General features: G+C 42.2%; 1 protein-coding gene across 2 annotated transcripts in view; it reads right to left on the bottom strand.

Annotated features, from left to right (window-relative positions):
* Positions 1-17549, bottom strand: part of DIAPH2 (diaphanous related formin 2) — an 824584-nt gene that overhangs the window by 632346 nt on the left and 174689 nt on the right. For both annotated transcript variants that reach the window (XM_075260108.1, XM_075260109.1), the window contains 2 exons: positions 1807-1881; positions 1653-1722 (listed from right to left, as the gene is read on the bottom strand). In XM_075260108.1, coding sequence (XP_075116209.1) covers positions 1653-1722; positions 1807-1881 — 145 coding nt within the window. The remainder of the gene's footprint in view (positions 1-1652; positions 1723-1806; positions 1882-17549) is intronic.

Genomic DNA, 17549 nt, shown 5'->3' with positions numbered 1-17549 from the left:
GAGGCTCCCTCCACCATGAATTGGTCCAAACTGGGCTGTTTAGAGGCTCCCTCCACCATGAATTGGTCCAAACTGGGGTTTTTAGAGGCTCCCTCCACCATGAATTGGTCAAAACTGGGCTGGTTAGAGGCTCCCTCCACCATGAATTGGTTCAAACTGGGCTGTTTAGAGGCTCCCTCCACCATGAATTGGTCCAAACTGGGGTTTTTAGAGGCTCCCTCCACCATGAATTGGTCCAAACTGTGGTTTTTAGAGGCTCCCTCCACCATGAATTGGTCCAAACTGGGGTTTTTAGAGGCTCCCTCCACCATGAATTTGCCCAAACTGGGCTGTTTAGAGGCTCCCTCCACCATGAATTGGTCCAAACTGGGGTTTTTAGAGGCTCCCTCCACCATGAATTTGCCCAAACTGGGCTGTTTAGAGGCTCCCTCCACCATGAATTTGCCCAAACTGGGGTTTTTAGAGGCTCCCTCCACCATGAATTGGTCCAAACTGGGGTTTTTAGAGGCTCCCTCCACCATGAATTGGTCCAAACTGGGGTTTTTAGAGGCTCCCTCCACCATGAATTTGCCCAAACTGGGCTAGTTAGAGGCTCCCTCCACCATGAATTGGTCCAAACTGGGGTTTTTAGAGGCTCCCTCCACCATGAATTGGTCCAAACTGGGGTTTTTAGAGGCTCCCTCCACCATGAATTTGCCCAAACTGGGCTGTTTAGAGGCTCCCTCCACCATGAATTTGCCCAAACTGGGCTGTTTAGAGGCTCCCTCCACTATGAATTGGTCCAAACTGGGGTTTTTAGAGGCTCCCTCCACCATGAATTGGTCCAAACTGGGGTTTTTAGAGGCTCCCTCCACCATGAATTGGTCCAAACTTGGGGTTTTAGAGGCTCCCTCCACCATGAATTTGCCCAAACTGGGCTGTTTAGAGGCTCCCTCCACCATGAATTGGTCCAAACTGGGGGTTTTAGAGGCTCCCTCCACCATGAATTGGTCCAAACTGGGGTTTTTAGAGGCTCCCTCCACCATGAATTGGTCCAAACTGGGGTTTTTAGAGGCTCCCTCCACCATGAATTGGTCCAAACTGGGGTTTTTAGAGGCTCCCTCCACCATGAATTTGCCCAAACTCTGCTGGTTAGAGGCTCAATCCACCCTGATTTTCAAAACAAATGTTGGTGCCAACCTCAACTTACTACAAGGGCCAAATTCACTGCTGGTGACAAGCTCTCCTCACTGCAAGTGCCAAATACACATGTTTCAAGGTGTTTTCCTACTGTCAGAGAGGTGGTATTGAGTGTGTAAAGTGTGTAGTTGTTAGGCTGTGATGTTGGGGTAATAGAGGGTCTTTGGTGTGTTAGATGCCCCCAGACATGCTTCCCCTGCTGTCCCAGTGTCATTCCAGAGGTGTTGGCATCATTTCCTGGGTTGTCTTAGTGGACTTGGTGACCCTCCAGACACGGATTTGGGTTTCCCCCTTAACGAGTATCTGTTCCCCATAGACTATAATGGGGTTCGAAACCCGTTCGAACACACGAACATTGAGCGGCTGTTCGAATCGAATTTCGAACCTCGAATATTTTAGTGTTCGCTCATCTCTAATCACGAAGAATGGAGAAGTGGCGGATGAATGCGCTCCGCACGAGGAGTCCCACCTACCTTATTGTTCATGAAGGCTTTCAGGCACTGGATGAGTTTATGCTGATTTTTCTTGTCAATATTTTCCTGCCTTGGGAAGGAAAAAAATAAGATAAGACATTAGATGGAGTCTGACAAGGAGAAATATGTGAGCAGAATGAAGACGCATACTTACTGTTTCTTGTCCAGTAACTTTTCCAGAACATCCAACAGGAGCCCGAGGCCTTCATGGCCAAAGTTGTTCACCCAACTGTTGGGAAAGAAAACTAATTTTACTTCGCTGAAAAAATATAAACTTTGCTCATTCTGTGAAACTTCACAAAATGTAACTTTTTCTTGACACATTAAATGCACAGAAAATATTCTCCACCTTGTAATTTCAGAAACATGAAGCCACATACAGAGATTAATTCACTTTTGCCAACTTTCCATGGAGAACTTTTACAATCTACCAGTGTGTGCGGTAAAGCATTGATAATCACATGCAGTGACATATACACAGCAGACACACAAAGCTCCAAACATTGACACCTATACGAAGTGTTAGCCGACGCTGCAAATTGCAACAGTGGATAATAAAAAGAAAGGCATAACCATTTCAATGCCAGAAACAAGTTCATAAAATTTCTACATTCTCATATGAAAATAATTTCTATCAAGAATACTGCTCCTATGTACAAGAATATAACTACTATAATACTGCCCCCTATGTTCAAGAATATAACTACTATAATACTACCTCCTATGTACAAGAATATAACTACTATAATACTGCTCCTATGTACAAGAATATAACTACTATAATACTACCTCCTATATACAAGAATATAACTACTATAATACTGCTCCTATGTACAAGAATATAACTACTATAATACTACTCCTATGTACAAGAATATAACTGCTATAATACTGCTCCTATGTACAAGAATATAACTACTATAATACTGCTCCTATGTACAAGAATATAACTACTATAATACTGCCCCCTGTGTTCAAGAATATAACTACTATAATACTACCTACTATGTACAAGAATATAACTACTATAATACTGCTTCTATGTACAACAATATAACTACTATAATACTGCTCCTATGTTCAAGAATATAACTTCTATAATACCGCTCCTATGTTCAAGAATATAACTTCTATAATACTGCTCCTATGTACAAGAATATAACTACTATAATACTACTCCTATGTACAAGAATATAACTACTATAATAGTACCCCTATGTACAAGAATATAACTACTACAATACTGCTGTTATGTATAAGAAGATAACTGCTCTAATACTGCCCCTATGTTCAAGAATATAACTACTATAATACTACCTACTGTGTACAAGAATATAACTACTATAATACTGCTCCTATGTACAACAATATAACTACTATAATACTGCTCCTATGTATAAGAATATAACTACTATAATACTGCTCCTATGTACAACAATATAACTACTATAATACTGCTCCTATGTATAAGAATATAAATACTATAATACTGCTCCTATGTACAAGAATATAACTACTATAATACTACTCCTATGTACAAGAATATAACTACTATAATACTGCTCCTATGTACAAGAATATAACTACTATAATACTGCTCCTATATACAAGAATATAACTACTATAATACTGCTCCTATGTACAAGAATATAACTACTATAATACTGCTCCTATGTACAAGAATATAACTACTATAATACTGCTCCTATGTACAAGAATATAACTACTATAATACTACCTCCTATGTACAAGAATATAACTACTATAATACTGCTCCTATGTACAAGAATATAACTACTATAATACTACCTCCTATGTACAAGAATATAACTACTATAATACTGCTCCTATGTACAAGAATATAACTACTATAATACTACCTCCTATGTACAAGAATATAACTACTATAAAACTGTATACATGATTATGACATCCCAGATTGAATGGAGTGGCGGTCAGAAATATACAATCCAGTTCTGATCATTTACTAGTTACCCCTACATATAGTATTGCGCTGTGCTTCTGCTATTCCTGGCCGTCTCTCTGGACATAGTGGAGCAGTGGTATAGATTTCCAAACAGCTGTTCCATTCACACTCGGGAACAAAACTCCCCAGTTCCTGTGAACATTGGGGGCCATGAGGTGAATAGGGGTGACTTGTTTTTAAGATCTCTGACTGGCCGATTCTCTCATTTCGAAGTGTAACTATTAGACAGTGATTTCGCACATAGGAAATAGATTGTCAGGTGAGATAACTCATCATCAGATTATTTCATTTTCCCGTGTTACAGTTAAACAAAGCAAACTTGGAAAGTTTCTAAATGACGATATCAGCATTGCTTCCCAGCACAGAAGAACACAGATTTGTATCCCATACGACGCACCTACGGATTGCCTCTAGTTAGCGGCCTCTGCGTGACAATGATGATTTACAATCGCTTTACACGCCTACGTATTTAGATTTTTTAAAGTGAGTTATGTGAACAGATGTTATACCTGGAGGTGCAAAATCAAAACAGTTTATTAAAAACAATCATAAACACTTCATCTTCTTTCCTCTATTCTTTGACAATAGAGAGTCAACAAACACATCAGAAGACTGACAAACTTCTGAGGATTCTGCACAAACTTAAGACTCCGGAGCGAGAAGCGTTTCTAGGCGGCTCAGAATAGTAGTGAGTTCTTGTTGGTGCCAAGTGTCCCATGTAAGCGAGCAAAATAAATATGCGACACGTTTCAAGGTTGGAGACAATTGGTTCTTTCAACTGAAATGTCCTGATACAATTGTCCCCAATTGTAACCAGTTGCAATCTTATGATGACACGTTCCCCTCAAAAGATAGACTTTTTGATACATTGTAGATTAGGGAGTATTTTGCTATGTTACTATATTGTCTACCTATGGCACCAAGATCCTTCACTGTGACAGAAGACCATTGAGATCTTAAGACCATCATTGGTTAGACACTGCCTGAAGCTTCTCAGAGAAGGACATCTAACATGTTTCTTGCACATCCTTCTCTAATGATCTCACCACTGCCCCCTTCTGGGGTTTTGCAGTTATCAAACTTTGGAGAAACCAAATCTCAGTCTTGAGAATAACAGAAATTGTAGGACTGAACTGCATGAAATATTTTTCTACTTTGAATATTTACCCAACTTTCGTTCAATTTGAATTTCCCTTTTTTGACATCAAGTCCTCCTCAAAGCTGCTCTTCATATGATCTTACAAATAGGATTCGCAATTGATACAGATTAACATATTCTAGAACATCTGTATGGTGGCCAAACTGAGGTGACCATGTTGGGTGCCTCTTCTTTGTGAAATGTTCATGCACATCCTATCCTATCCTTCCTTCCTACTAATATTATTCTATTCTATCTTCTATCTATCTATCTATCTAAATGTGAAAGTTCGGATGTTTGTTCCTCAATCACGCAAAAACGGCTGAAAGGATTTGGATGAAATTTTGCACACACATAGTTTGTAACCTCGATTAAAACATAGGCTACTTTTTTATCCCAGTAAATGACATGGCTTCATGACTGTTATGAATTTATGTTCACTACTAAATGTGAAAGTTTGGATGTTTGTTCCTCAATCATGCAAAAATGGCTGAAAGGATTTAGATGAAATTTGGCACACAGATAGTTTGTAACCTCGATTAAAACATAGGCTACTTTTTATCCCAGTAAATGACATGGCTTCACGATTGTTATGACTTTATGTTCACACTAGCTGGTACCCGCGACTTTGTTTGCGGTGATTGTAGCAGTGGGTATATACAGGCGTGGGTAAGGTTTTCGTACCGTGTATAAGGGATGGGATATGAAATGTAACTGTGTATCTTGTTTTTGCTGTAATTCTGAGAATACGTGAGACTTTTGTGTTGAAGTTAATTTGTATTTGAGCTGCTATACGGTGTTGTGAGAAACTGTACATAGTGTCTTTGGGACAGAGGTATTTGAAGTTAATATACCTCAATATACGACATTGTATACTTTGTTATTTTCTGCCAGTAGTGTGTTGACATTGTTTTGTTTGTAAAAGTTGCCATATTCTGACAGCAGTCACTTTTTTATTTGTCTGTGTTGGGGGATGTCTTTTTTTGCGGGGCTGGGTGTTGTTTTTAGTTGTTGCATTTTCGGGAATTGCTATTGGTTTCATCACTTTTGATTGATATTTGTACGATAATGAAAATAGTGAAAAAACAGTGGTTTTGGACTTTTCAGTATGATTGCGGCTACGGCATTAAGCGTCCAGGCAAAATATTTGTATAGCTTTGTAGAGCGGGCGATTTCGAACACAGGGATACCTAACATGTATGTGTTTCACAGTATTTAACTACTTTTATATGTGTTCTAGGGAAAGGGGGGTATTTGAATTTGTAATACTTTTTATTTTGTATTTTTTTTTCCTTTTTTTTTTTTTTTTTTTGCATTTATTAGACCGCCTAGGGGTATTGACATGGGTGGGCGGTGTCGCGGATTGTCAGAGCGGTGGGGGTTGGTAAACATGGCTGCTCCGGAGCGTTAAAGAGAGCCTCCTGGAGTATCGTTAGGGTGAGGGGCAAAGTGGTTAAGTATATGTATATGTGATTGAGTGGGGTTAGGGGCTAGGCTGTAGAGGGTAATATGAATTTTGTGGCTTGCTATGGTCCAAACTGTGTGAGATTGCAGAGATGGTGGTGTGAGTTTGGGTTTTGTGGGGGTCCTGGCACAAACGTATGTGTGCTGTTGTGACGAAAAGTAGCCTATTGCGCAATCGAGTGTAGTGACTATGTTTGTGGAAAATTTCAGCCAAATCGGTGGAGCGGGTTTTGCGTGCTTGAGGAACATCCAAACACACAAACTCACAAACCCACAAACTTTCACATTTATAATATTAATAGGATACTATATTACACTGCTCTTGACTACAGCTCATCTCAGCTTCTGATAAAGCCAGGTCTGTTATCTCTCTATGTAAACTCTCAGCTAAACCTCATTCTGTACCTGCATTTGCAAATTATCTGATCAGCTCCAGGTAGTGTTAGTGTTGAGACACTGGACGGGAAAACACCTTAAATCCAAATTGGCAGCTTGCCAATTTTAAACATGCCTGGAAAAATAAAATCTAAATTTGTTGCAAAATTTTACAAACAACGAGAGATATGAAGGAATCCAGAAGTCACAGAGTTCTCCTCAAGCGGAGCTGAGGGGTATCATCAATGCCAACAAGCCGCTTATTACATGACGTCCCAGCGAGCTGCTGAGATGCAGGAACAATCACAGACATGTTGCGAGGAACAAGTTCAGTGGCAGGCCAGCTTGACGTCTGCCAAAACGTCGGAGCAGGTAGATCATCGACGCCAACAACACACTCATTATATGGTTTCCCAGTGAGCTGTTGAGATACGGGAACAATCACAGGCACGGCATGAGGAACAAGGTCAGCACCAGGACAGTATAAGAGCTGCTGAAACGACGGAGCAGGCAAACCATTGATGGCAGCAATTTGCTGAATATAGGCGGGTCATCGATGCCAACAACACGCAGACAAAGTCGCGGGCAGAGACTAGTACATAGATATGTGTGCACATGGGTAGCCCTCTACGGAGCTCCATCACTCAACCTCATAGAAGACCTTCTCGAGAGCTCCAGTCAATGTTTTCATGACTATGATTTGTCATTATTAATAGTCCCTATGTATTGCAGGATAATCTAGGTCAATGAGTGAAGCACCCCAAGAGTCAATCACAGGATGAAATCTGCCATGCACTGTGTGCAAAAACAGCATGCGACAACTAATTCAGCTGACATGACCAATCTACAGTATGAAGACGAACATCATGTAAAGGGAGGACAATCCAACCAACTCCCAATATCTGAATACAATGTTCAAGGTTCAATTTCCCGACTGGCACTTTGGGGTCAGTTTATTGAGTGCACTCACGTCACAGACGTTGCTTACTCGATGGACAAAATTCAGTAATACCGTAATCGTGTTGTGAATAGAAACGCCCCATGTACAAGTCCTGAACGGTGTGTTTGTTACCCTTATTCCCATGTCATAGTTTACAGCAAAACACAATCTCGGCTACACGTCGCCATGTGTCGGCTGATAACTCGCATGTGGATATTGCTTCCGTCATGTTTGAAACACTGCAGAGAAATATACAACAAGGGCAGATCATTAGCCGTGTATTTGTTTGGTGGGGATTACAGTGTTATGTACCTAATTATCAAAATTAAATAATGAAATATTCCATCGCCATCTGCTCCAAATTAAGTTTGTCAATTACACTGGAGCTTGCTTGACGGAAATATATCAAATCTTTTATACTCGCCCGAAAGCTAAAGAAAAGGGGGAGAAAAACAATCCCGGCATTTAAGAATTCAGGTAACATCATGTAAATGTGTAAGGCAACAAAATGATTACTATTATTATCAACAGCCTTACTGATGGGAGAAGGAACAGATGTCGTGTGAACTGCCAATCTGTGTTTTCCTGTTGCTTTAATTGATACGAGAGCAAAGGCTGGCAAAAATATTTAAATTAAAGGTAAAACAATTGAGCACAAATCCCATAGTCTAATGTTGTATAATGACTACTAGAAAACTGACTGCTATTTGTAAAAATACTAACAGGAGGACCCGGCTTTGCACAGATATATTTCATTTTTTTGTTTGTGTACTAGCTTCTTAAAAATTACCCAGTTATGCACTGGTGTATTTTGTATGTCGTTTTGTGTGTCCATAAGCATCATGTGATCGTGTGTATCACAGTTTGGATATCAGTGAAAAACCTGCGATTGGTTGTCATGGATACCTGGAATAAAGCTGTGTGAATGTGTCACTTGTACAACAGTGTCATCTACAATGCCCTGCCCTTTTAAAGCTGACGTACAGCAGTGAAGAAAAATGGCTGGGTTGCTATGGAAAGTAAAGATCTGATGTGTGGTACTGTGTGCTAAGGCACATATCTAATCCTCTGGTGTGTGGTATTGTGTGCTGAGGCACGTATCTAATCCTCCAGTGTGTGGTACTGTGTGCTGACGCGCGTATCTTATCCTCCGGCATGTGGTACTGTGTGCAGAGATGCGTATTTAATCCTCCGGCATGCGATACTGCGTGCAGAGGCGCATATCTAATCCTCCGGCATGTGGTACTGTGTGCTGATGCATGTATCTAATCCTCTGATGTGTGTATCACAGTTTGGATATTAGTGTTGGATTGTGCATGTGGAGTGACCGTGTGTATGGCAGTTGGAACAGGAGTGAAAGACTTGCAAGTTTATATTGGCTAATGCAGGTAACTGTTTTGAGAATACTGTATCTCTGGAACAGTACATCCAAGAGAGCTGAGGCCCAGTCTAAAACCTTCCCAGAAATCTGATGTATCTGTGTGCCACATTTGGTGAAGATCAGCCCAGTCATTTGGTCGCACATAAAGAACAGACAAACAGACAGAAACTCATTTCAATATGTATATAAGAGAGTACTGCTAGAATACTACCTGGTATTTATAGGAATATAACTACTGGAATACTGCCTCTATGTACAAGAATATAACTACTATAATACTGCTCCTATGTACAAGAATATAACTACTATAATACTACCTCCTATGTACAAGAATATAACTTCTATAATACTGCTCCTATGTACAAGAATATAACTACTATAATACTACCTCCTATGTACAAGAATATAACTTCTATAATACTGCTCCTATGTACAAGAATATAACTACTATAATACTACCTCCTATGTACAAGAATATAACTTCTATAATACTGCTCCTATGTACAAGAATATAACTACTATAATACTACCTCCTATGTACAAGAATATAACTACTATAATACTGCTCCTATGTACAAGAATATAACTACTATAATACTACCTCCTATGTACAAGAATATAACTACTATAATACTACCTCCTATGTACAAGAATATAACTACTATAATACTACCTCCTATGTACAAGAATATAACTTCTATAATACTGCTCCTATGTACAAGAATATAACTACTATAATACTACCTCCTATGTACAAGAATATAACTACTATAATACTGCTCCTATGTACAAGAATATAACTACTATAATACTACCTCCTATGTACAAGAATATAACTACTATAATACTGCTCCTATGTACAAGAATATAACAACCATAATACTGCCTCCTATGTACAAGAATATAACTACTATAATACTACCTCCTATGTACAAGAATATAACTACTATAATACTACCTCCTATGTACAAGAATATAACTACTATAATACTGCCCCCTATGTACAAAAATATAACTACTATAATACTGCTCCTATGTACAAGAATATAACTACTATAATACTGCTCCTATGTACAAGAATATAACTACTATAATACTGCTCCTATGTACAATAATATAACTACTATAACATTGCTTGCTATGAAGAGAAATATAATAATAGAATGTAATTTCAATGATTTGAGCGAGCAGCTAAATTTTCTTATCTGGATTTAAAGTATTGACATTCTCTAAATTCTTTTTGTATAATATGTGTATCCGCACGTTCTTGCTTTGGCCTCATTATACCCATCATGCCATACAGTAACACAAATCTTTGCTTCGTCTGAAAATTAATACAAAAAAGTCAATATTTATCTGTGTTTGGGGTCAACCCCTTTGAACCACTAAGAAACTGAATCTGCCTTTGAATTTCTTGAGACCTTCAGGTTTATCTATTGCAGCAAGCGGTGATCAATACCGCACAATAATGATAATCAAATATAATCTACAATAAATCAAAAGCGGAGAATGATCCACTAAAAGGAAACTTATTCCCAAAAGACGTGGTCACGAGATGCTTAAAAAGGAAATTTACAGTAAATGCTTCCAAATCTCATTATCGGCTTATCTCCTAGAGACAAAGCGATGGTAAATATTACACAATATGTGTTAGGATCTGCTTGTGTTACTATATATATCAAAGCAGAACACAAGTCAGAAGCTTCATCATCACCATCATCTTCATCATCGCTACATTCTCCTTAAAGGAATCCTATCATTGGATACCCTTTTTTTCTGACTAACACGTAGGAATTGCTTTAAGAAAGGATATTCTTCTCCTACCTTTAGATGCTTTCTTTGCACCGCTGTTTGGTAGAAATCCCGTTTTTCTTCGGTATGCAAATGAGTTCTCTTGCAGCACTGGGGGTGGGCCGCAGCACTCAAGCAGCACTGGGGGCGTCCCCAATGCTGCAAGAGAAATCTCCAGCGAAGCCTATATCTTCTTCTGGAACTGATGGCCGTAGACTCTTCTCTGTAGATGTTGTATCACATTACAGCTTTCTATAGATGGCCCCACAGTTAATTTCCTCTGAAGAAGAGCTCATTTGCATATTTCCCTCTCCCTTTGTCTTCTTCCGTCCTTGGTTTCAATATTCTCGGCCTCGGGTAGAGCCAACTGCGCATGCCCAGGCCACAAGAAAATGGCTACTTACACCAGCTTACTGTATAAGTGGCCACAAGAAAATGGGCGCCTACATCAGCTTACTGTGTAAGCAGCCATTTTCTTGTGGTCTGGGCATGTGCAGTCGGCTCTGCCCAAGGCCTAGAAGATTGAAACCCAGGACAGAAGAAGACACAGAGATGGTGTTCCGGAAGATAGAGGCATTACTGGAGATTTCTCTCGCAGCATTGATGATGTCCCCAGTGCTGTTTGAGCACTGGGGCCCGCCTCCAGTGCTGCAAGAGAACTCATTTGCATACTGAAGAAAACCCAGATTTCTACCGAATGACAGCGCGGAGAAGACATCTAAAGATAGGAGAATAATGGCCTTTCTTCAGTCTATTCCTACGTGTTAGAAAAAAAGGTATCCAATTATAGGATCCCTTTAAAACGAAGTTTAATTGTAGTGTCAGATTTGAGGCAGCCGACGTCCAGTCCACGTGGAGAAGATAAGATTGCTCAGACATAAGGGCGTATTATCATAAAACCAATTATAAATAGAAAAGACAAGGATCGGGCTATAGAAGAGACAAAATGATGTATCTATTGAGGAAAATACGTTTCTGTACTTCGGACCCCGAGAACGCACAATACATGATCTGCAGAGATTAGGAGGTAGAACATGAGGATTGAGTATAAAACGCTTGGACATGGTGGTCGTATGTTAGATCATGTCTAGGATTACGGAGATGGGATCCATCAGACTCCATCATCTCACCCACTGAGGATTTTCATTAGATTTGCAAATTGGTTCGCTTGAAGGGACAATCCAGAGAGGAAAATCTGGTCTGTATGTCGGCTGGATTTCCTAGTCTGGAGATGGGACTAGTACCTGCCTGTCCACAACTTCACTACCCTGTATTGTATAACGTGTGGACAGCAGAACCACAAGGAGACGGCAACTCACAGCATCTTAGATCATTATGGTGAATGGAGCCCCATTTTTTATTAAGTTGAGTCCCGGAAATCCAGCCAATGTACAGACCAGATTTTCCACTGTGGATTGCGCCATGTGCTTGGGGCTGTAAAGGGAAAAAAAATGTTCTTGCTACTGCCACTTAGAGTTAGTATACACTGTATTATGGATAGGCCCATATCTGAATTTCAAAATACCCCTGTAAACATTTTTGACATATGATTAAGGATATTGCCAAGCCGTAGACTCTTCTCTGTAGATGTTGTATCACATTACAGCTTTCTATAGATGGCCCCACAGTTAATTTCCTCTGAAGAAGAGCTCATTTGCATATTTCTTCCAAGGAAGCATTGCCTGTAAAACTCCTTACACTAGCTGGATTTCGGCAAGGGGAACCTGCACCCCCAAGTTCTTCCATTCCATTGAAAAGCGTCAACTATCTTTTCAACTACTACAAGGAATGGGAGCCCTTTGATCTTGAGAGCGCCAAGTCCCAGACTCCCCCATGATCCTACTTCATGACATCTGGATGACTTTTTAGAGTCTGGTTTAACATTTATCACTTGTGGCTGGCAAGTCCTTTTATGCTCCATCCAGACACAGTTGATAACATTCCTGTGCACCATTTATGAAACCATAGCTTGCGGTATCCAGACTAGGGTTGAACTGCTCTTGAGATTTCAGGATCGATTTTAAAATCCGATTTCTGATCATTTTCCAGCCGATCCCAATCGTGATCGTGAAATTTGCTCGATCGCCGATTGGAATCTGATCTTTTCCGATCCCGATTTCTCAATCTTAGTCAGTGCTTCTCTATGGGAAAAGTCTCATTTAGGGTTGAGCTGATCTTGAAATAACCTCCAACCTCGATCCCGATGGAAAAAATCGGGATCGTAATTTCGATCGCAATCGTGAAATTTACCTGATCGCCAATCGGAATCTGATATTTTCCGATCCCGATCGCTCAACCCTAATCCAGACAGAACAACACTGCATGCATCCAATGAGATGACCAGCGCCACAACTGATGCAACAGGTGCAAAGACGAAGCAAGAAAAAAAAATCATTTTGATAAAGGGCCACAACGAGTCTCCACTTGGGGCCATCAGTGATGTTACCCTCTTCCTTGTCAGGTGAGCTACAATATGGTTTGTCAATAGTTAACACAGTTTTACTCATCTACAGTTAGCCAGTCAAGGACCTACAAGATATAAAGTTGTAGCCATGGCCTGGCCAGGTGTATGATTGGCCCTAAAGATATCCTTATATATAGGAACAGTGTAGGAATTTAGGGGAGACTGAACTTGAAATAATATTTAATGGAAATCCTATAAGAAGAATTGTAAGAAGGGTTTTGATGTGATCAAACCACCGTTGTCTAGGGTCAAATGAGATAAGATTACTAAAAAACAGTCAGCTGACATTTTTCAAAAACAGCACCACCATTGTCTGCAGTCTGTGTCAGGTCCCAATCCCTTTTAAATGGGTAACCTGGGAACTTTGATTTTTGTACTTTCTGGTAAAGATGAGCGAGTACTGTTCGGATCAGCCAATCCGAACAGCACGCTCGCATAGAAATGAATGGACGTAGCCGGCACGTGGGGGGGTTAAGCGGCCGGCCGCCGTCAAAGCGGAAGTACCAGGTGCATCCATTCATTTCTATGGAGCGTGCTGTTCGGATCGGCTGATCCGAACAGTACTCGCTCATCTCTACTTCCTGGCCAAGTTCTACTAAACTCTTGGATTTCCATTCTGGTTCTAAATCAAGGTCACATGATCAGAACCAGCATCGGCACCTGAATCTCCTCTCCTCTCCCTCATCTCCATTGTATAATATCTGTCCTTGGGGGATTGGCTATACTAGCTGCCAATTCCATAGTACAGGAAACGCAAGCACAGAGGATGGAGGAAGCAGAATAACTTGGATGCTGGTTCTAACCTTGTGAGGTTGAGTCAGAACAACCCAAATATCTTGCTTGAGCAAAACAGAACTCGACAAGGAAGCATGCAAAAGCGTATTCTCTGGATAATCCCTTTAACACTGACACTTTAACTACTATGTCAATCTTTAGAGCATTTTACTTTTTGCATTTTGCCTGGAGGAAACCGCGTTGTGTCATTGGTTGCTCTTAGATACTTTGTAACAGTGCACCATGTGGTCAAACTGGGTACTGCAAGTAAAAAGTGTAAAAAGTTTTCATGTGAAATGGAGTCATTATGTGATTCTAAGTGTATTAAATAATAACTCCAGGAAAAGAGAGTTACATTGTGAGTGACTACTAGATGAATACAAGAGTTCTATTACGGGGGTAACTTTGGATGTGCCGTAGGGCTGCTACTAGTTTTCAAAAATTGCATTGCTTGTTGGCCTTAGCATTTAGCAAAGAGGAGATACATCTACATCTAAACTTTCTATTCAGTCCTAAGAGCAGTAAGGACAATAGGTCTGAGGCAAAGGCACCGTATTATCCTGCCATTCATTTATCATTGCAGTGTGCTGCGGTAGAGGGGAGCGCCGAGGCCTCGCTGCTCCGCAGAAGGGATTGTATTTCTCTCTAATGGTGTTTTATCCCCAACTGTAATCTCAAACTACACTCAAAATGACTGGAACATCAAATAAAATGAATGATGGTTCAATGCTGCCCGGGGAACATAAAAAGGTGGGAAAATTATAGAACACGATCCACCATTCTCCAAGAATAAAACAACAGAGGGCTGAAGAAGCGGCGTGCGAACACGACAACACCAAACGTAAATAGTCATTGGGGGATTTTTTTTTTTGGCTCAGGATAAATAATCGGACAAGATCTCGTCTTGCTCTCAGACGGTCGGCTGGATGCAGTGACACTTTGTGCTGATCAGCAGTCATTAATGATTCATTAAATGCCAGGCGTCACTTATTAAAAGTAATGTACTGGAACCGGTTACCGGATCTTTCGTCTTCAGGAAGAAAAAAGAAAGTTTAGAAGAGTCTGGAAGAGATGTTATACTCCATTTTATAGGAAAGGTTTGTTCAATGGATTGGAATTTACCCCTTAAGGACCAAATATTTTTTGCCATTCCAAAAAGTATATGTTTTGTTTTATTATTTTTGTTTCAGCATTTACCCTTGATTTTTTTTTCAGTACATGTACTTTTGGTATTACATGGATATCAAATTTGGAGGTACACACAAAAAGAAAAGAAAAAAAAAAATAAATCACACAGTTGTAAAAAAATTTTCTTAACCCATAACGGTCTGCAACTGTTGTTGTGCTTTCCTAGGATATGCAGTTGACAGCTTGCCTGTAGTTCACACTATTATTTCAAGACTCCCCTTACTTGCTGTACCTGGTACAGTTCATTCAATACAAGTGTTCTTCCTCCTTGCTACTTATGGCAGTGTCCCGCCTGCTGCCTGTGTCCTGATCCCTCCGGCCCGGTCCCTCCTGCTACCTGTTGCAGTGTGCCTTCTGCTACCTGTGGCCCTGAACCTGTGCCTCTTTCTACCTGTGGCCCTGTGCCTCCTGCTACCTGTAGCCCGGTCCCTCCTGCTACTTGTTTTAGTGTGCCTCCTGCTACCTGTGGCCCAGTCCCTCCTGATACCTGTGGCCCTGTGCCTCCTGATACCTGTGGCCCGGTCCCTCCTGCTACCTGTGGCCCTGTACCTGTGCCTCTATCTACCTGTGGCCCTGTCCCTCCTGCTACTTGTTTTAGTGTGCCTCCTGCTACCTGTGGCCCGGTCCCTCCTGATACCTGTGGCCCGGTCCCTCCTGCTACCTGTGGCCCTGTACCTGTGCCTCTTTCTACCTGTGGCCCTGTGCCTCCTGCTACCTGTACCCCGTTCCCTCCTGCTACTTGTTTCAGTGTGCCTCCTGCTACCTGTGGCCCCAGTCCCTCCTGCTACCTGTTGCAGTGTGCCTCCTGCTACCTGAGGCCCTGTGCCTCCTGCTACCTATAGCCCGGTACCTCCTGCTACCTGTAGCCCGTTCCCTCCTGTTACCTGTTGCAGTGTGCCTTCTGCTACCTGTGGCCCTGAACCTGTGCCTCTTTCTACCTGTGGCCCTGTGCCTCCTGCTACTGTAGCCCGTTCCCTCCTGCTACTTGTTGCAGTGTGCCTCCTGCTACCTGTGGCCCCAGTCCCTCCTGCTACCTGTGGCCCTGTACCTGTGCCTCTTTCTACCTGTGGCCCTGTGCCTCCTGCTACTGTAGCCCGTTCCCTCCTGCTACTTGTTGCAGTGTGCCTCCTGCTACCTGTGGCCCCAGTCCCTCCTGCTACCTGTGGCCCTGTACCTGTGCCTCTTTCTACCTGTGGCCCTGTGCCTCCTGCTACCTATAGCTCGGTCCCTCCTGCTACCTGTGGCCCTGTGCCTCTGTCACGATATGAGTGGATACACAGGAGGCCAGTGGTCCGGTTTCAATCCTTTATTGCAAATCTGACACAGGATAGACAAGCAGACAGTAAGGGCCGGCTGAGAGCGGGAAGGCGGTGCGTAACCAGGCAGAGGTCAAATGGATGTCAGGGTGGATAGAGTCTGTCGGTGGACAGGAATCCCGGAGAGCAGACCAGGTGGACGAATAGGCACCGGGGTCTTCAGCGACAGCAGGCACAGACCTTTCGCACTTCCGTGCGGGCAGCTGAGTCGCCAGGTACAGCAGCTAAGCCGAAGGATGTGTGAGTCGGGGAGCCCAGCAGGGGTACAACATCAAGTAGAGATGATCTTGAGGAGGACTGCAAGACCCAGAAGGATTGGGGAACCAGCGGGATAAAGCCAGCTCCAGGAGCTTGAGGTCAGTCAGAGGAAACTCCAACAGAATACACAAGCAATGTGCAGAAGATACCACGCCCCTTAAAAGGCATGTGACCAGAGGCATGTGACCAGGAGTCCAGCCCAGCTGCAGGAAACAGGAAACAGTGCAGCGAAGCCCTTCCCGCCATCTTGCTTCAGGGCACCTGATTCCAGTACACAAGGCAGAATCCTAACAGTACTCCCACCCTAAGGACGGCCTCTGGACGGCCCAGGACCTGGCTTCCTAGGGTACCTCTGATGGAACTGAGCGATCATACGAGGGGCGTTGATGTTGGCTGGTGGCTCCCAGGAGTTGTCTTCAGACGGGTATCCTTGCCACTTGATCAAATACTGCAGCCTGTTCCGAAATATTCTGGAATCCACGATCTTCTCTACCAGAAAGTGCTCCTGGCCCTCCACTTCGACCGGACCCGGTGGAGCAGGTGTACATCCAGGAAAAGGGTTCGGAACTACGGTCTTCAGTAAAGAAACGTGGAATACCGGATGAATCTTCATGGTCTTCGGTAGCCGTAATCGACAAGCCGCCGCACCCACTAGAGCCACGACCCTGTAGGGACCCATGAATTTTTGAGCCAACTTTCTCGATGGGACCTTGAGTTTTAAGTTCTTGGTGGAAAGCCAAACCGCATCGCCCACCTTGAACGTCGGGGCCGATCGCCGGTGTCGATCTGCTGCTCTCTTGTAACGTTCCTGGGCTGCAAAC

The sequence above is a fragment of the Leptodactylus fuscus genome, chromosome 11 (assembly GCF_031893055.1).
Source record: "Leptodactylus fuscus isolate aLepFus1 chromosome 11, aLepFus1.hap2, whole genome shotgun sequence".
Taxonomy (NCBI): Eukaryota; Metazoa; Chordata; class Amphibia; order Anura; family Leptodactylidae; genus Leptodactylus; species Leptodactylus fuscus.
Note: the sequence above shows the minus strand (reverse complement) of the source record. Positions and strands in the feature narration are given on the sequence as shown.